General features: G+C 49.6%; 6 protein-coding genes across 6 annotated transcripts; 3 read left to right on the plus strand and 3 right to left on the minus strand.

Annotated features, from left to right (window-relative positions):
• Positions 1-2,280: 2,280 nt before the first annotated feature.
• On the plus strand, positions 2,281-4,414 carry ALT_7776 (protein LCHN; the record flags this gene model as incomplete). Its single annotated transcript, XM_089600324.1, has 6 exons — positions 2,281-2,399; positions 2,476-2,510; positions 2,573-2,642; positions 2,699-2,866; positions 2,918-3,258; positions 3,318-4,414. The coding sequence occupies 6 exons, from the start codon at positions 2,281-2,283 to the stop codon at positions 4,412-4,414; spliced, it is 1,830 nt and encodes a 609-aa protein (XP_089455217.1).
• Positions 4,415-4,988: 574 nt separating this feature from the next.
• ALT_7777 (uncharacterized protein) lies at positions 4,989-6,854 on the minus strand (the record flags this gene model as incomplete). The annotated part of the gene is made up of 1 exon (XM_033562324.1): positions 4,989-6,854. The coding sequence occupies one exon, from the start codon at positions 6,852-6,854 to the stop codon at positions 4,989-4,991; it is 1,866 nt and encodes a 621-aa protein (XP_033418215.1).
• A 591-nt stretch (positions 6,855-7,445) lies between these two features.
• On the plus strand, positions 7,446-9,221 carry ALT_7778 (misato family protein; the record flags this gene model as incomplete). The annotated part of the gene is made up of 5 exons (XM_033562323.1): positions 7,446-7,517; positions 7,576-7,778; positions 7,859-8,297; positions 8,355-8,896; positions 8,960-9,221. The coding sequence occupies 5 exons, from the start codon at positions 7,446-7,448 to the stop codon at positions 9,219-9,221; spliced, it is 1,518 nt and encodes a 505-aa protein (XP_033418214.1).
• Positions 9,222-9,863: 642 nt separating this feature from the next.
• ALT_7779 (Hsp70 family protein) lies at positions 9,864-12,851 on the plus strand (the record flags this gene model as incomplete). Its single annotated transcript, XM_033562322.1, has 1 exon — positions 9,864-12,851. One exon carries the CDS (start codon positions 9,864-9,866, stop codon positions 12,849-12,851), a length of 2,988 nt encoding a protein of 995 aa, XP_033418213.1.
• A 501-nt stretch (positions 12,852-13,352) lies between these two features.
• On the minus strand, positions 13,353-14,162 carry ALT_7780 (uncharacterized protein; the record flags this gene model as incomplete). The annotated part of the gene is made up of 1 exon (XM_033562321.1): positions 13,353-14,162. One exon carries the CDS (start codon positions 14,160-14,162, stop codon positions 13,353-13,355), a length of 810 nt encoding a protein of 269 aa, XP_033418212.1.
• Positions 14,163-14,770: 608 nt separating this feature from the next.
• ALT_7781 (protein sda1) lies at positions 14,771-18,746 on the minus strand (the record flags this gene model as incomplete). Its single annotated transcript, XM_089600325.1, has 5 exons — positions 14,771-16,646; positions 16,715-17,002; positions 17,078-17,113; positions 17,811-18,395; positions 18,601-18,746. The coding sequence occupies 5 exons, from the start codon at positions 18,744-18,746 to the stop codon at positions 14,771-14,773; spliced, it is 2,931 nt and encodes a 976-aa protein (XP_089455218.1).
• Positions 18,747-19,929: the final 1,183 nt, after the last annotated feature.

Consider the following 19,929-nt stretch of genomic DNA (forward strand, 5'->3'; position numbering starts at 1 on the left):
GAGACCACCGTAAACAGGCGGTCAAATGATGGGGGCAGCAGACGACTGTAGAGGAGAATGTTAGCTAGGTAGGGCTCCAGTCCGCTGCTGGCTGGGTCGTCCAAGTGACGATGGTCAGCTGGGAATGATGTTTTGCTAGGAGTACCTCTCTCCTCACAAGAACGATCGATGTTGATATGATATCAAAGATCGACTGACCCTGGATGACTGCGATGTTGAACGAGTTTCAGAGAAATGATCTTCTTCTCTGGAATTCGGCCGATCCAGAGCTTTCTCCGTGTGGCATACCTCCCTAAGTAAGGCTCTAAAGTCAGTAAGGTACCTACTGATGCTGCCCGGGAAACGTGCAGGATCAGCGCTAACTTCTAACCAACCATACTAAGGCGCAGTGGTACGGAGTAGATAAACTAAATCGTTATCTAGTCTAGCAATTTCTCTTTTGATCTTTGCACTCGGACTTAGCTGAACTCGTTAGGCGGATATGAAGGAATCGTCGAGTTCCAGCTTGGTTCACTTGTTTCAGACGTGTATATGCTGCCATGATTTGTATATCCACACCTAGCTCGGAGCCCAACCGGTGATTTGAAGAATCCAAGGCAGCACATTCCTCCATAGACTTTAATTCTGTATTATTTTCTAAAGTAACTGGCGGCAATCGAATCCTGACAGCATAGTACATGCACCTTCTCATACGATTATCATTTGCTACTTGAAAACTGTCTAGGAGGTAGCTGTCCACGCGTCACCAAGTGGGTCAGACAGGCGTGATCTCAATAACCTCGTCAGGCACACCGGATCGCATTGAATTACGTCAATCCATATTTCGATCAAATCAATATCCAGCTGTAGTCGTATGCTCCAACAGGGGGTCCGTTTGTGCGACGATGATTCCTAGAAAACCGTCAGGGGCGGCGATCTCGAACATTATCGAGCCTTTTCGTCTGCAGACATTCGCTGGAAAGCTTTGATGGCATTGGAGATTGTCTTGACACTCTGAGAAAGATAATCTGTGACATATATGAGTTTGTATCGGCCTCAACATCCATGTCCTGGAACTTACAGAAGGGGATAATGATCCAGATGAAGTTCATGAGAAAGTAGTAGATCCAAAAGTAGTACGCTTCAGGTCGACAGTAAGACCGTCCATGGACATAGTGATCGTATAAGCTCGTGGCATAGTACAATGTATCACCGTACAGATGGCTCATGCAGACGATCAGCTGCAGTGGATGACGGAGTGAACGTTGGTTGAGGATCAGGTATGCTACAAAAAAGCATAGAGGGCCCCAAATGAGCTATAATCATGGTCAGTCGTCCTGAAAGAGAGAGCCTCGTCTGTGCAGTAGGTACATGGCACGTACCACTGTCATTGTCTCCAGGCACAGAACCAAGGTGTCCGAAGTCATATATCTCGAGTCAGATAGCGCATATTCCTTCCACAACTGACCGAGGAAGTCCTGCGCAGAAGCCATGTGGTCATGGTGGATTATGAAATAGCCTTCAAAAAAGCAATGTATTGTCCCAGCTGGTCGAGCAGTTAGAGGGCCATTGTTCATTTATATAAGCGTGGGTCAGAAGCAGGGATCTTACAGAGAGCAAACCACAGAATGGCAAACCGGTCTGCCTTGGACAGACTTGGTCGTAAGAAGCTGACCCAAGCCAGAGTCCCTCCTAGAATGACAGAGCTTGCGATACTGGAGGTAGTGAGAAGGCGTTGGATTGAATTCTCATTGGGAGCATAGTCCTTAATATGCGCATCCAAAGGATAATAAGGATGAGAAGAGGCTTGACTACTCATAATTGCAGAAGAGTCAATGCGCGAAGAAAATTGCCCTTGTCTTCAAGTGTGAGATGGATGTTGGACTTCGAGATTGAAGGCAAGGACGGATATTTTGGCAACGTCTGGTTTTGTACATTCACTTCCTGTCCATTCACAACCTAAGATGAGACAGCCGCCAAAATCGCCACCGGCTTGAGGATCCCTGAAGAAACAGTATAATCCTCGATGGCGAGCTTTTTTTGTGAATCTAAAACTATTCAGTTAACTAGGTATACAAGATCCATCAGGCTAAACAATTGGTGGATACTACTGTACTTAGTCAACGTAGCTAGCCTTGATTCCTCAGGCAGCAACACCTCCAAGGTTTCTCCACAATATAACGAGTGCCCGCTCTGTTCTCGAATCGCGATTATCCTCCATCATCATCATCACTTTCATTGTCAGTCCTTTCAGTCACTTCATGGAGCCTGGAAGCTCCTTGATTAAAGCGCATTCTTCCCATGGCTCCTGGACCTTTTAGGAGAAAGCCTCTGGGGCTCGATGTACCCCGCAACCCTACTCCTGACTCGCCGCCTGGTATTGCGGCGCTATTCGTCATCCGCTTCGATATCAAGGCTGGGTGAGCTTTACCATCAGCTTGCTTGTTTCAGTGCAAATCTGTGGCCTACAGCGACTGACTACGAACAATGACCCAGATACATAATTTCATGGAAACGTACCGTTCCTGGAGGTAAGTCTCATTTATCATCGAAGAAGTGGGAGCCACCGAAGCTGACGTATCCGGGTCTCTAGTCGAGATAGAAGGAGTCGTCGAATACAAATCGCTTCCGTCCGGTCTTCATAATGTCTCTGAGGATTTAGTGTATGCTGCCGACCGATTGATTGCCTTCCGTGTGCTAATCAATTGTCATTGCCTAGATATTTCGTCCATGAACAGTATGCCGGGATCAGTTCGTTCGTCAACCAACCCGCGGACGAAGCAGAGCGTAATGCGCAGATGTTTGCCGTGGGGGTTCTGGTCCCTTTGAGTTTTGGTAGACTCGGGAAGAGTTGGAGGCACGCTCCAAGGCTAAAGGAATTGGCAGAGTGGGTGAGATCTCTCATAGCTCGAAGTGCCGTCTGACAGACTTGATGCAGGACCTATGCCAAGGATATGACAAACACTCAACCTTTGTCGGACTACTGGGATAACTTTGAGATACGCGTGAACGATGCATCGGCCATGTCTGCTGATTCTCCGCTGGAATCACCTGTCAGCCTCCGGTTCAGAGAACGACCGGACAACTTGCAGCGTAATCGCGCATTCAGCGACGCAATAGTACTGGAAGCGTCTAGGCCGGCCCTAACGCCTTTCCATCCAGCATCGTCACTTCCCGAATTTCTTGACTCTTTCGGTCCTTTAATATTGCCATTGTACAGAGCAGCATTATTACGCAAGCGTATTCTCTTCATGGCCGAGGCGCCGGTTCATATACCCTGTAACTTCGGTAAATGGATCTTCCCCCCAACCCCCCTTGGTCCTTGCTAACAACCGCAGTATATGATTTGTCGTTGTTAGCATCGCTACCGAATTACCTTCTTCCACTGCTTCCTCCTGGCCCTTCACTTCCTCCCCGACCCCGCGCGCTGTTCAATATCGGCATCCACGATATACCCTACCTTTCATCCTTCGTGAACGTCTCTCCCAAGACTGAGCCCAATGCCGCTTGGATAGCCTGCAGCACAGACAGTGTGCTGAGTATGAAAAGCGAGCTCTTCGACGTCTTAGTTACTTTGCCTCCGCCACATGCCAGCAACGCAGCCCAAAAAGTCTTCCCTAAAATCTCCGTCTTGCCTAACCGAAGCGCGCAACATAACTCGTCTCAAGCAATCTACCTGAAAGCCACACAACGCGATGCGCGACGCTACACCATCCTCCGCAAGAGCTTACACCACATCGCCCACGATGACACTGCATCTGGTGAGGATGAGGACTCCGATGCTGCATCTACGTACTCATCCAGTCCGGTCGTCGAGCCGCTGTCATGGACACGTCTAGCCTACACATCCTTCATCTGGTGGGCATCCGCAGGCGAGAAGCGTGACGGACTCACGGAAGAAGTGGAAGAAGAGCGCCAAATTGAGCAAGACACGCGACTCCTAGCCAGTCTGGAAGCCATGCCGACCCCGTCCTCGGGATCCCTTGGCCGCCATTCCATGCAAGCGGAGGACGCTTCGCAACCTCCCGAAATCGCACTGGTCGCCTACTTCCGTCGCCTGACGACCCAGCTCTTCGTTACGTTGTCGGACGTGATTGCCCGTCAGGATGGCGGAAACGGCGAACAGGATGAGGATGTCGGGGCCCCGTACGAGGACGAACCGGAGGAAGCGGACGCCGAACCCTCCATTTCCATTGGCAGGGAAGCTTCGCAAGAAGACGACTCGAGACGGCCCTTGCTGCCATCTGGGGCCAAATCTTCACCTGAGGATGACGAGCCGGTAACTATCACCTCTGAGGATATGACGGAGATGGGCCTCGATGTGTGGAGCGCTTCCGACCGTGTCTTTGTCGAGGAGTTGGTGCAGTCATGGTGGGGTCGCAAAGCCTACATTGATAGTGCGCGCATTAAGTGCTGTGGGATTTCGATTGTTTGATGAGATTCTTGACAAGGGCCAAGGGCCAATATCGAACTTGTCATGGTAAATATTCATTTGCATTTCGATATATATGCAATGCTAACCTCAAGGGACATGTCGGACCTTCAAATGACGGGAGATATCTCATTCATGGTATTCGGTTGGGTTCGTAAGAGTTATGTGCTGGTAATCATATAGCCACTGAAGCAGGATTTTATGTACCATAAATATGCTTGACAAAGGAAAATGGGGAGACCATGCAAATCTCAGAATGAATGTGATGGTGCCATGCTGCGCATAAACATAAGCAAAGAAAAAAATCATTGTCCTTTGCCGCGAGTATCGTAAGCTGTGGCTATATACCAGCAGGAGAAGTCCAAACTCAGGTCAGCTCATAGCAATCCAAAAGAAAAGGTACCCCAAAAAAAGCAAGAAGCGCCATTTAATTAGCCCCGAGAAAACCCCAAACCAAACGCCATCTCATTTAGACATCAGGGTATCAAACGAAGATTCGGTCAACAATCGACAACAGCTCAAGTATGATGTGGTTCAGACACCAATGCACTCTGTTCACATCAAGGAGGAACGAAGTTTACCGGCGGAACATCCTGACCGGAGCACTTAGATCTCGTCGTACAGCCTTATCCCCGTCAGTTCTCACTGACGAGTTCTGAACGCCACGGATTTTTTGCGCACCCCGACCCGGTGTGACACACCCTCCTCCCGAGCGAAGGGTAGCCTCATTAGCACTGACAGATCTTTTCATTGTACTAGTCTTTCCTCTTCGTGCGCGAATTTGCGCTAGAGCTTGTTCTCTATCGATGGAGGTTCCCGGCAGGGGAACAGAATGAGGAGCGAGCGCACCGTCTGATTCTGTAGATGCATTGTGATTATCTTCAATGCTGTACCGTGGTGAAGGAGAATCCCAAGGGACTCTGATACGAGCCGGGGATGGTTGAAGACCTGGAGCGAAAGGTTGGACCGAGTCTTCTTCTTTAACTTGCACCATGGGCTCAAAGGACGGCTCGTGCCGATTAATATGCCTTTCTTCGAAAGGACTAATGAGCAACTGCTCCGCTGACAGGTTTCCGTGAGAGATCGATGATTCGAGCCCGCTTATGGCTGTGCCTTGGGGTTGCTTAGGAGGTGATCGAACTGGAGACGGGACAGATTTGAAAGTTCCCGTCACGGGCGAGAAAGTTATCAAGAGTTCCTCTGGTTGTTCTTGGGGCCTTGCCTGCTGCGTAGACCCAGACCCCTGCAAGGGGTTGTCAAAGTGTGAATGATGCTGGGCTTCAGGGCCACGGATGTCATGGCGGTCTTCTTTAATGATGTTTTGAACCTCGTCATTGGCTACGACATCTTCGCGGGTTGGTGCATGGACATGATGGGCCTGTTCCTCTTCTTCTGCAAGCCTGCAGGAGCATCGCTTGAATTCGCACTCCATTCTCAGAAACTCAATCATGTCCTCGGCATCGAGTCTCATTTTTCTCTCATGCTTGAGCGACTCTTCGAGGTCATCGATTATCTCTTGCTGAGTGTTTGTGGATAGTGTATTTTGATCACCTTGCCGAGGTGTCACATCTGAAAGTCTTAGTCTCTTTGGAGGAGTGTCTTGCGCCGTAGTCTGATCTGCAGATTCCACAAGCGGTGAGTGCGTCGAATCCTCAGCAGGCCGTTTTGGCCTGCGAGGTGCCGGGGTGAGCATGAACGCGAGATCTCCTTCTGCCAGCGATAGTCTTCCAATATTTTCGTCACCCATTTCTTTTGCTCGGGCCTCAAGGCTGTCGGAGCGACGATTGGCTTCAACATTGCGCAAGCGTCCTTTGAGGACTTCCAGCTCTTCAGTCAAGCCAGCAAGTGCGTATGCTCGCTCAAATGCCTCTTGCTTCGCTTGTTCCTTCGCCGCTCGCTCGCAGAGAACTTCCTCCTTCAACCCTCTGGTTTCCGACCGTGCGTGTTTCAGTTCCTCCTGTAGTTTTACTAGAGCAGAACCCGCGCGAAAAGCCTCCTTTCTTGCCTTCCTAATCTCTTTTTCAAAGACTGATCGTTCATGCGCCTGTCGTTCTTTGGCTGCTTGAAGTTCTTCTAGCAATGATTCGAGTCGCTCGCTTATGCGACGTTCTCGTGATTGTGCCTCGGAAAGCTGAGCGGAGACACTGGCTAGAGCCGATTCCGCCTCTTCGCGTCCGAGTAGTGCTCTCTGTAGCGCTGCCGAAGTACCAGATGATGTTGATGGCTGTGGTGTATTTGCCGGGCTGTTTCCACGAGACAGATTGTTCAAGTACGCTACTCTTGCCTGAACGTCGGACATCCCTCTTGTCTTCTTTCGTTGCTGTATATCCAGAATATCCGATTGTCGTGATGGTGAGCTAGGAATGGTCTGCTGTTGATTCATCCGCTCAGGCGAGAGTGGATGAAGTATTTTCGTAGGACTGGACAGAATAGGAGAGTCCATCGCGAATAGCTGTTGATGGGTGTCAGACCAAAGGTGATACGGTCCGTCTGGTGCTAGTCAAGCATGACAATCGCTGAAAAGGTTTGCGATTGTAGGGTATCGACGTGGAGGGGGCGCTTGGGTTGACACTTGGATCTGATTGTCAGGCCTTTATCGAACTGACGCACCCACAACACACACGCCAAACATGTTTGCTCAGTTCTTGCCTCATGTGGTAAGCGTCAGGTGACTGTTGCTCCGGACAACCAAGCTATACTATATTAAGCATATGGGTCTCACGTGTTTGATAAGGAAGCACTAAGCTTAATAAGGCATCCAGCTCCAGGTGGTTCGTGCTTCATGATGCGATAACAGTCTGAGTCTTTGAGATATTTCCCTGCGGGGTTTCTTCAGGAATTTGTCTTATTCTACCGCATTTGTTCTGCCTTCTCTCTTCGAAACCTGATGGATCACCTGAATTTTGCTCGTATGTATCAATGTGCACTCGCTCTCATTTGACCTTGGATGATGCTAGAATCGCCTAAATTCAAGCCGACCTATTTCCTCACAAGCATATCTGCAGCACTCATACATCTCTAGAATAAGCGCAAAATGCATGAAATCATTACGCTACAACTGGGGCAACGAGCAAATTACCTGGCAACGCATTTTTGGAATCTTCAGGTTAGCAGAGCCTTTTCCCCCCATCGCTCTATTGTGACCTTCAACTTAAGCCTTGAAGGAATCATACTTCACATACGGTGAAGCGGAAGAAACACCAATCGATCATGATGTCCATTTTCGACCTGGCATTGGGGCGGATGGGTCGGAAACTTACACTCCGAGGACGCTGATTTATGACTTGAAAGGTGCTTTTGGGTCCCTACGCAAGCATAATGCCCTCTATGAGTTGAGTACAGATGCAGATCCCGGGCACGGCCTATGGTAAGGTCGCTCCTTTCCACTCCACTATTTATTCAGAGGCCTCCATGGATAGGGCTCACTTTGGACCTTTTTTGTTTCAGGGACGGAAAAGAAGTCATACAGCGACAAACACCAATCATTCCGAGCGAGTATCAAAAACACTTGGAGCAAGGGCTTCCGGCACCAGTTCTCTCCTCAGATACCGTGCGCTACTGGTCAGACTATAACCGATTGTTCTATCATCCGCGTTCAATAGTGCAGCTCAATGATTACGAGTTGAATTCAAAGATTATGCCTTTCGAAGACTGGAATGTCGGGGAAGATTTGTTTGGAGAACTGGACAAAGAGCATGACCTACTCGACCGAGACTTGAGACCTTTTGCGGAAGAATGCGATCAATTGCGCGCCCTCCAATTATTCACAAGCTCCGATGATGCCTGGGGTGGATTTGCCGCAAAATATGTGGATAGGCTAAGAGATGAATTTGGTAAAAAAGCTGTTTGGGTATGGGCTATTGAAGGTGGAAGCAAGGTTCAAAGAGTGAGTCTCTTCCCTACCAGATCTCTAACTGAAACTCATTCCGTTTTTTCCATTCAGCACAACCAACTTAAGCGCGATATGAACAAAGCACGATCTATACAATCCATCTCCCCACAGTCGTCGCTGTACGTACCTATTCTAGACCCACCGACTCGTCTCCCCAAAACAATTAGCCTCGACGCTCAGTCGGAATGGCAGACTTCAGCACTAATCAGCATGGCGATGGAAACGGTGACGCTTCCCACTCGTCTTCGTTCTTATACGGATTTTGAGACATCTCTAGCGGGAGAAGATGGCACCCATAGGATTTTTGAGCTGCAATCTAAGATACTGCCTGAGGACGTGAGCAATCATAAACGACCCGTCCAAAGCCCAGAAGATCGGAGGACACAAGCATCGAGAGGAGAATCCTCGAAAGTTAGAACAGAGTTTGACTTGGACTTCTCGTATGATGACCCGAACAGCGGTGAATCGCATATATTCAATCAAGTTCAAGTTGGCCGTGGATATAGTCCCGAGAAAGAGGTGCCCGAATCCAGGGAGGATCTTGGATTAAAGCGCAAGGAACGCTTTTATAACTCTGAACCAATGCTCGAAAGGTGAGTGAAGACGCTACGCCATTAACAGAGATTTTACGATGCTAAGGGCTAACGATAACATAGCTTTTACATCCCACTAGCATTCCCTATATTGGACAGCTCTCCTCGCAACATGTTCTCAGTGGAGCATAAGGACGCAAAGATCAACGTCCTTGCAGCGCTGACTGCTTCATCGCGAACAGCAACAAAGATCAAGGCTATGGAAGCCGTGGCTGGGCGAGTAATCGGAGTTGATGAACGAGAGAACCTCGTTAACGGCCTGGGAGAGATTCGTGAATCTTATGAGACAGGATGGATGAGTGATTCAGATTTCGACGACGATTGAGCAGCATAGATAACCTCTGGAACCATGACCGATGACCTTGATTCAGGAGAAACACTAGATACATGGAGAATAAAGAGACAGAAGCAGTCGGAATAATCGAATCGCATAGTCCAGTGTAGAAAGGCTGGACCCTGCAAACGTGGTGTCGATCTTCTGGGTAAAGAATGCAAAATTGCTGTATCGAGTATGTTTGCATCATATACATCCAAACGTGTCCTTATCGAGGTCCGCAACAACAATTTGGGGCTCTTCAAGTTTCGCAAACCCATTCTTCATGCTTACTGCCAGGTGGCCATTTGTATAGGGTTTGGCTGCACTCTTGATGGCTTTCTCTACTTAATGACTTGTAAGTCTGCCTGCATTCCCAAGCCCAATCCGCTCACACGGGACTGACGTATGGCTATTTCCTATAGTTCACGACAAGCTCCACTACCGTGATTCGTGATACTTGAATGTACAGCCCGTTTTGCACCGTTCCTTCTTTCGATAATTGCTAGGGGAAGCTTTTTGAGGGACTCTTGTAGACTGTCTATCTTTTCCCCGATTCGTGTCTGCTCATTCGAGGTATCCTCCTAGACTCTTCCTCCCAGGTGCTCGGTACATTGTCTGACCTCTATTATCGCGACAGCAATACGCCCCAAGATGGCTCCTCCTGGATATCGATTGAGAGCATTATCGCTTTCCCCAGTCTTCTCCTTCCTCATCCTTCCCTTTCTGCTCTTCTTCCTCAGCTTCCCGGCTCCTACCTCCGCTGCTGGATCGGCAGTTCTCGGTGTCGACGTAGGTACCGAGTATATCAAGGCCGCGCTCGTCAAACCCGGCATTCCGCTTGAGATTGTCCTCACCAAAGACTCGAAACGAAAGGAGTCGGCAGCTGTTGCGTTCAAACCCACAAGAGAAAGCAATGCTCCATTCCCTGAGAGATTCTACGGTGGTGACGCCCTAGCTCTGGCGGCCCGTTATCCCGACGATGTTTACGCAAACCTCAAGGCCTTGCTCGGAGTTCGTTTTGAGAATGGTGACAATGAGATGGTTAAGACATATCATAGCCGATATCCCGCCTTGAGATTGGAAGCTGCCCCTGGTGAGCGTGGTACGGTTGGACTGCGCAGCAATAGGCTGGGTGAGGCTGACAGAAAGGATGCGTTCCTTGTTGAGGAGCTCTTAGCCATGCAGCTGAAGCAGATCAAGGGTAATGCCGACAGTCTGGCCGGAAAGGGATCTGATGTTAGGGACGTGATAATTACATATCCCTCGTTCTACACCGCTGAAGAAAAGAGAAGCTTAGAGCTGGCAGCGGAATTGGCAGGTTTGAAAGTGGACGCTCTTATCAGTGATAACCTTGCTGTCGGTCTGAACTACGCCACCAGCCGTACTTTCCCCAGCGTCTCCGATGGCCAGAAACCCGAGTATCATATTATCTATGACATGGGAGCCGGATCCACCACGACAAGTGTCATACGCTTCCAAAGTCGTGCAGTGAAGGACGTTGGGAAATTCAACAAGACTGTACAGGAAGTTCAGGTCTTGGGAACCGGCTGGGACAGGACACTTGGAGGAGATTCTCTGAATGATCTTATCGTGCAGGATATGGTCGCAAATCTAGCCGAGCATAAGAAATTGAACGGGCGCGCAACTTCCGCTGAAATCCAGGCGCATGGTAAAACCATGGCAAGGCTTTGGAAGGACGCCGAGAAGGTTCGCCAAGTGCTGAGCGCTAACACCGAGACGGGCGCCAGTTTTGAGAGTCTTTATGAGGAAGATTTGAATTTCAAATATCGTATCACTCGATCCAAATTCGAGGAGCTTGCTGCGGATCACATCGCTCGTATCGGAGGACCTATTGAGCGATCTCTGGCCGCGGCTGGGCTACAGCTCAGTGACATTGACTCTATTATTCTCCACGGTGGCGCTATCCGCACACCATTCGTACAGAAGGAGCTCGAACGCATCGCTGGATCTTCTGATAAGATCAGAACAAGCGTGAACGCTGATGAGGCAGCGGTCTTTGGTGCTGCATTCAAGGGAGCTGCTCTGAGCCCCAGTTTCCGCGTCAAAGATATTAGAGCCAGCGATGTCTCGAGTTACGCTGTTTTGCTCAAGTGGCCCTCAGAGACCAAGGAAAGACAGCAGAAGCTCTTTACTCCGACTTCCCAAGTTGGTCCCGAGAAACAGGTTACAATGAAGAATCTGGATGATTTTGAGTTCAGCTTCTATCAACAAATTCCCACAGGCGATGAGGTCGTCGAGTCGCCGGTTCTCCGTGTGCAGACTCAGAATCTAACTGCTTCTGTCGCCCAGCTGAAAGAGAAGTTCGGTTGCTCGCCAGCCAATATCACTACCAAGTTTTCCATGCGTCTCAGTCCTGTTGATGGACTCCCTGAAGTTACGGGTGGATCCGTTAGCTGTGAAGTCGAGAGCGTAAAGAAGGGAAGCGTCGTTGAAGATGTGAAGGGTTTCTTCGGGCTTGGGTCCAAGAAGGATGAACAGGCACCGCTCGGTGAAGAAGGAGAACCCACAGAGTCAATTACGCTGGAAGCAGAAGAACCCCAAGTTTCGACAACATCCTCTGCTGCCGAAGCTTCCACAACGTCCGCCAAGGAGACCAAAAAGGCTGCACCGCAGATCAAAGTGGAACTGATTCCCGTTAGCTTCATGACGTCGCCCCTTGGAACTCCCGCGCCGTCGGATAGTGAAATGACTCGTATTCAGACCCGTCTTTCTGCCTTCGATGCTTCGGACCGCGATCGTATTCTGCGTGAGGAGGCTCTTAATGAATTGGAGTCTTTTATCTACCGGAGCCGGGATCTGGCTGACGATGAGGATTTTGTCAAAGCGCTCAAAGCCGATCAGCTGGCCGAGCTCCAGGAGAAAACCGCCTCTGCCAGCGACTGGCTCTATGGCGATGGTGCTGACGCTACAACATCCGAGTTCCGGGCCAAACTTAAGTCTCTGAAGGATATCGTCAACCCCGCTCTGAAGAGAAAACAGGAGAATGCGAATCGGCCGGCTCGGGTTCAGCTTCTTCAAGACTTGTTGAAGAACTCGAAAACCATTGTAGACATTTTGCAGAAGCAGATTGAACAAGACGAAGAACTCTACTCCTCGAGTCTCTCTAGTGCAACATCCACCCAATCCACGGAGAGCTCATCTTCCACTACCTCGACAGCATCTTCCAGCGAGTCATCTTCGACGACCGCCGATCCTCTCGACGATCTCGAGAAGGACCCCTACACAACATCCACATCCGAGACCACCTCGACTACCACAACCCCTAAACCCACCGGTCCGAAGTACTCAATCTTCCAACCCTCCGACCTCTCCAGCCTCACCAAGATCTATGAGTCCACAAATACCTGGCTCGAAACCCAGCTCGCCCTCCAGGAGAAGCTGACCGAGTCCGATGACCCGGCTTTGACAGTCGCAGAGATTGACACCCGTCTCAAGGAGCTGGAGCGGACCATGAACCGCATCTACGAGAAGATGGGCGCAGCCGCAGCCAGGTCTGGTAAATCACCCGGAGACCAGTCGAAGGAGAACGGCAAGGGTAATGCCCAGAAGCCCAAGAAGGACAAGGGGAAGAAGGAGAAGGCCGAGAAGGCCAAGGCTCCTCCCAAGGACGAACTGTAAACAAAATATGTATCTGGTTAATGATTTGTATTAGACTCTTAAATTCATCCGCTAGCAGCAAAACGGTAGAATTTGCCTTCAAGCTTTTTAGTCAAGTTACTGCTACTCAAGACCTCTTTTCCAAGATTGCCTTGACCATTTTTCACATGAGATAGGTGAAGGTTACAATCACTATGACTGGCAACCATGCACGTGAATTGAAGCAGAATAACTCGCTGTTATACAGTAAAGTCGTCAAAGATGGAATAAATGCCAGATTTGGCTCGATGGGAAACAGGTAAAGCGTCCCGAGAACATAGGGTATTTGTACATCCATTGCCTTGTAGAATCACATCAGAGACAGGCGAAAACAAAAAATGCGATAAGGGCAAATGTGTGAAATGTGTGAATAAACATATACAGAGAAATGAAAGAAGACTAGGGAAGAACTTCGACAGCCACTGCCGCAAACTCCTGAATATATCACTGAAACCAGCTCAGTGTTAACAGGCATTAAATCTCTCATGCCCCTCCCATTTCAACCTCACAACTACCTATTCGACCAGGCAAGTAATCGGTATCAACCTCTTCCCGCCTACGAAGAAACACTGGCTCCTCGAAGTCATCGACTTGCATAGTCCCCTGTTGAATGGCTTGGTTTTGTAATGCAACGAATCGCCGCCGTTGGCGCCCCAGACTCGGACAGAGGATGGTTCGACCGGGTACGGTGTCTGTAGTTACAAACACATTGTGTTCAAAGTCACTGGCGTATTCATCCGCATCATCAGGGTCATAGGATCGTTTCTGGCCATTGTTGGCCGAGTAAACGGACTCTTGACTGCTGGGAGGAAGCGAGAACGCATCGCCATCGTCGGTAACGATGTCAACGTTATGGTCCCTTGTCTCAGACAGTCGATAGACTGGATTAGAGTGAGGTTGAATAGTGTAGTCGCATGATTTGGAGAGGCCGCAGAAAGGAGCAAGTTCCCCGCGGACGGTAGGACAGCCTCTACCGGTGGAATGTTCATGCTTTGCGGAGAGAGTGATGGTACTGGTAGGTGCATCGAACATCTTCACACCCTTCGTCTTGTAACCTTCAGCGACTGATTTTCGGACGCGCATGCCGACCGAGAGGAGAGAGGATTGGATTTTGGCAGGGAGAATGGGGGTGGGAGAATTGGTAGCGGCGGCATAGTGGTTGTGAGAAAGATGGGGGTCGCATGCAGCGTCTGTGCCATTCGAGTCGGACACGGCTGGAGAGAAGAAAGTCGTAATAGACGGTTGGAATCGTCTGCGCTTGGAGTCTAAGTTGCTGTTCTGCGCAAGAGACATCTTGATTGGAATATGGTGGTGATTGATCTGGAGAATCCAGTACAAAGCAGTGGAGCGGAGAGTTTCTGCAATCAATGTTGCACTGTAGAGCTACAGTGACCAATAGAAGTATGTTGTTTGTCAGAGAAATCAGCGAGAGATTTCGAAGAGGTTTAGGGAAGAACAAGGCATGACTGGCATGTATGGATGAAGAGAGTATGCGGAATGAATTACGGCAGGAAATTGGGATGGCTGGATTTACCATTTCTATTGGTGGGAAGAACGCGACGCGGTGACGCGCCGCATCTATGTCACGTGTCGTTCTGGTTTTGCCATAGGTCAATATATCCCAATAGGGCTCAGGGTTGGCTAGGCTTGTCCATTGACCTTTAGACTGGAATAGATACTCTGGGCATGCATAGAGATTGCCAAAAGCTGATATTCAAGAGATGTACTTCGTCTACCCAAGGAAAAGAAAGAGAAATGACAAGGGTATGGTTTTGCGGAAGCATCTCTTGAATCCGTATAACCCACATCGAAACACTTCAAGTCTGACATAGTAGATTAAACATTGGTATCTAAACTTTTCGGCCGTTCTAAGTTCTCTCCTCGACGTTATCCTATATATACTAAGATCCAGCGTTTCCTCTCCTTCCACCACGCTTTTGCCGTTGCTGGTGAGCACGCAAGACGTTTCGGGTTTCCACAAGACTTCTCTTGCCCTTGCTCTTCGCTTTTCCTAGAGTCATGAAGAGATTCTTTCGGCGCGCCTTCTCCTTGTTGGTAGTACTCTTTCCCTGCGCTTCCTTGCGCTCCTTGCGCCGTGCGGTCACACTCTTATACTCGGACCGATCCTTGCCTTCCTTAGCATGAGCGATGCGCTCTTCGCGCGTTGCTTTGCCGGCAGACAGAGCTGCCAGACCTTCAATCTCTGCGGCTGTCAATGGATCATCCGCATGACGGGAAGGCCCATTCTTCTGATCAGAGCGGAGTCTCTTTGGAAGTAAAGAATTGACGGCCGCCTCGCTGCGGAGCTCTGCGAGTTTGGCCAGGTCGGCCGGCGTGAGAATTCGAGTCGTCGCGAGATTCGTCTTCTTTGTCTCGGGATTCGCAGGCTCGGACTTGGCCTTGTCCTCTTCCTCTTCGCCTTGCTTGGCCTTCTTCGAAGGCGGGGATTCGTCATCATCTGAGTCGCTCAGCTCGATTTCCGCATCGCTCTGCACATCAATCCATCCACCGGAATCGTCGCTATCCTCGTCGTCTTCAATGTTCCACTTATCCCAGGCCGCATCGTCTTCTGCCTCATCGTCCTCATCATCTTCGGCATCAGAAGGCAGACCCTTCTCGATTCTCCGTTTTCGGCGCTCTTCCTCCTTCCACTTCTCCAGCAGCTCAAGACCTTCGATCTCGCCAGTCTGTTGCTCACCGAAGCGACGCTCCTTCTTCTCTCCAGCCCGCAAGCTCAGAGAAGCCTCCTTACCGCGGTCCCGTCTCTTGAGCATATCCGCGCCGACATCTCTGTACAGACTAAGTAATCCTCTGGCAGCCATCACCACACCCTTGTCTTTACTCTTCCTGTACATGACGAGATCCTGCAACAAGGTTTCGTTCATCGCTAACGGCTGTCGGGCGCAAATCTCACGAATGGCGTTGAGACCAGCAGTAGCCACCTCCGACGCTGCTGCTTCAGACACAAACTCATTTGCGATCTTCTGCACGAGAGGCTCCAGGACATCAGGCGGAACTAAGTCATGTGATGCTTGGGCAAGGGAAGCAAGGAACGATGTCACGGAGGCCTGACGTGGTGTGAGATATTTCTGAAAGTAAGAGTAGAGATGCATAATATGCAGTCTGTGCAACCCGACGAGACGAGAGACAAGTTGTAGAACCAGGAGCTTCTGCTCCAAATTCAAGTTCGACTTCGTGTTCTGGAGGTGTTTCGCGAATAATGCCTCGGCGAATCCTTGGGGATCGTGCAGAAGATGAAGGGCAGAAAAGTTCAGAGGATGCGGTTGGTTCTTCTTGCGTTCTCGCTTCTTGACTATGGCTTTTGCCTTCTCGACCGCGCGGGACTTCTTTCGGGTCTTCTTGTTAATCCCAACCTGATGCTTCACTCTTCCGAGGTCGATGGTCTCCTCATCACTGCTCTCGTCTTCCATCTCCTCTCGTTCCTTGTCGCCGCCCAAGAAGAAACGAACACCACCAACTATGACTTTCTCATTTTCTGACAGACAAGCCTCCTTCATGACTTCAACAGCCTTAGCATCGGTCCAGATCTGCCGTTTCCATAGTTCGCGTGTAAGCTTGATTGCCCACAAGCCTTTGGACGAGGTGCGGTCGGACGTAACCAAGTTGAACAGGACGGTCTGCATAGTCCGATTAAGCTTGTGATTCGTTGTTTTGGCGTTCGATGAGCGCAGGTCCATGAGAATCTTTTGAAAAATCAGGGCTCGAAGAGTTTTGCTTGGTGTTGTGATCAGAATAGGGAACAATGTCTGTAGCAGCCTATATACGAAACAGCTGGATTAATACATCATTTTCCAGTAAGTACGACGTTATTCAAGCCCACTTACGTCGCAGAATCAAGCAATTCCTTCTTTCGAAGTAGCACTAAGCTTCCGACAATTTTTTCACGCAGTTCGGGTTCCAGAACCAGATGGTGCTGGGTAAGGATATCAATGAGCTGCTGGGGAAAATCATTCGTTATAGTTGGATAGCAATCGGCAACATGAGCGATAAAATCAATCAATTCTCGCAACGAAATGATTCCGGTATCAGTGGCAGCCGTTGGCGCTGCCATGAAAATTTCTCGATGACTCTCATATTGGTAGTGCTGGGCCCGAAAGTCCTCGATATACGACCTGGACACCGCGCGCTCATGTTAACGGCCTATGAAATCCATAAGAATACCAGAATATCGCGCGCGAGCAACTCACTTTGGATCTCTGCGAATTTTATGCTGTAGATTCGGCCTGGTAAGTCAGACAGAGAGTTGTTAGCGGCGAACTGAAACTTCCCTCAGGTTTCGAAAGTTGTAGATTGGGACGAGACATGTAACTTACAGGTCAGCTTCGACCTTTTCCAAGGCCCCCAACTTCCGTTTTACCATGACCTCGAATTATTGCCTGATAATTCGAGCGATGCAGGTTAGAGAAGCGGTGATGGTGGTTGGGGGTTTGATAAGTTGAAAGCTCCGAAACTTACCTCTAGAAAAAAAAAGTTTCGATAAGCGGTCAACCTCCGCACCGCAGCCTACAGATTAACTCTACAGCCTTAACTATTTCTGTCCAGTGAGACGATATGAATTAAATGGCGAAAATCGACTATGGATCTAGCCGACAGGTAAAAGTACTGCCCACCAGTTTCTCCTAAAGTGCTAAGCACTCAGGGAGTCGGGAAAATTAGACTAGAGATGAGGTTTCTAAGGAAGAAAAGAGTAATCAACCTATTATGCCTGGATGTTTTCATAATCGCACTCCAACTACTAAAGAAGAAAGCCGTCCGATTTCATTGATTTTTTTGGATCTCACTCCCTCCGTGACTGTCTTGAGGTATGTACAGTCGCGCAGATTCATGCAAATCGACTGAATCCTTAATGAAACCCCGTCCACTCCAGTAAACATAAAACCAGGAACAAACGGAGAACACGCCCAATCATTACCCCTTTACCGGTTGCTCTTGGCAACACGCTCGAGCTCGTCCTTCTTCTTGATGGCGTAAGAGTTGGAGCTTCCCTTGGCAGCGTTGATGAGCTCTTCAGCGAGGCACTCGGCAATGCTCTTGATGTTACGGAAAGAGGCCTCACGAGCACCGATGGTCAGGAGAGCGATGGCCTGGTTGACACGGCGGAGAGGAGAAACATCGACGGCCTGACGACGGACGGTACCAGCGGAACCGATACGAGTGCTGTCTTCACGAGGACCGCAGTTGACAATAGCATCAACAGCGACCTGGAGGGGGTTCTGGTCGGTCATAATGTGGATCTGTGAAAGTAGAGACAGTATCAGTAGTTTGTCCCTGGCAGACATTGTCTGGCTGAGTTCCAGGTTCTCGCGGAGAATTGCACGTACGATCTCGAAAGCGTGGGCAACGATGCGGACAGCCATGAGCTTCTTGCCGTTGTTGCGACCGTTCATCATGAGAGAGTTGGTCAGGCGCTCAATGATGGGGCACTGAGCCTTGCGGAAACGCTTAGCGGCATAACGGCCGGCAGTGTGAGGGATGTAGACGGGGTTGCGAATCTGGATGTAGTCGCTGTATTTGTGAAGCCGAGTCAGCAAATTTGCATCTGTCAACCCCAGTACTGTCCAATGCTTCTATTCCCAGCCTTGTGTGCGAGGATATTTCCATTCTTGTACGAGTCCAATGTCTCCCACCGAAATTGAACCCCAACCCGACCAAATAAAATTTCCTTTCGCAGCACTTCTGAGTCGCAGGGATTCTGGAATAAAACACCTACGTCAAAGAGATATCCCGGATCTCAACATCCTCGTAGCTCCACTTGTTGAACAGCTTGACGGTGCCCATCTCGGCAAGAGCGTCCTTAGGCAGAGCCTGGAAAGCCCCAGAGGGGTTTTCGACCTCGACTTCCCCGTGATCAGACATTGTGACGCCGTATGCACCTGTTGTCGAGGGAGGGATTCGTGAAGGTGACGGACGGTGTCGTTGGGTGAACCTTCAATGTCGTCGATAGCAGTCGGTCCGCTGAAAAGGTTCGTTCGCAACAAGGAAAATCGAGGTGCGCCTCGCTTAGCACTGTGGGTGGGTTAGGGCAGGGCCGGCGCCAATCATCCAGCCGGGGTCATGTGATAACAGTTATGTCGCTCCCGCCGATTTAATCCATATTAGGACTAGTCGTCTTCATTGCCATACTACTACTAAGGTAAGCAAGTGTACCTACTGTATGCAATGTCTACGGAGGCAATGGTCTTTGAATAACAGTGCCTCCAGTATGTGTGGGGTTTTGCGGTCCATTTATCTACACTGCTTGGATGGTCATATTGCACGACTGGGGTGACTCTTCATCGCCGCTGAGCGAGTGATATGATACTCCGTAACCCAACGCCCTCCAATTGGTGGTACAATCCTCGTCATGGAGGATCTCTTGCGGTTATCGGCCCTTGTATTCAAAGTTGAGCATCGGCGTAGAATATGGAGACAAATCGCTGCAATTGGGATCCGTCATTCAGTCTTTATTTTCGACAATATTGATGCGTCGTCCGTTCAGACAGTATCCCGTAAGGTACATTCCTCGCTGTACCTTGCCTACGTAGGTTTGTTCATTTCGAGGACAAAATTAGTCGGTGAAGACAATTACTACGATACAGGTGAAAACCTGCCATCAGGATTTTGATAGGAGTTGAACTTTGACAAGGAGTATACGCAGACATGATACACCAATGTCTGAATCCATTTCTCTCTTATCGTTCGTGATCCACATCAACACACGCATCTCAATCTAAGCATTCAAGGATGGGCAGCAATTCCCCTCTCATTTGTGGCGGTGCAAATTGGCAAGCCTGATCATTGGTTAGTGTGCTGTGTGCGCTTGGCCCTAGCACCCACGGCAGGTGACGTTGTGGCTAACCAAACCGCGGAGAAGGGAGGAGAGAACACGCCAAGTTGATACAACCTGCCACAACTGGTCCTCCGCTCTGCTGCATTATCATCATCTTTGCAAGGGGCCCCCTATAAGATCTGGTGAAAGAGTTCCGGTCGGCTACACCTTGACCCCTCGTGTTGGAAACTTGACTGCTTTGTGAAGAAGATATGAACGACATCCCGCATC

This window comes from Aspergillus lentulus, assembly GCF_001445615.1.
Source record: "Aspergillus lentulus DNA, contig: Alt16, strain: IFM 54703, whole genome shotgun sequence".
Classification (NCBI taxonomy): domain Eukaryota; kingdom Fungi; phylum Ascomycota; class Eurotiomycetes; order Eurotiales; family Aspergillaceae; genus Aspergillus; species Aspergillus lentulus.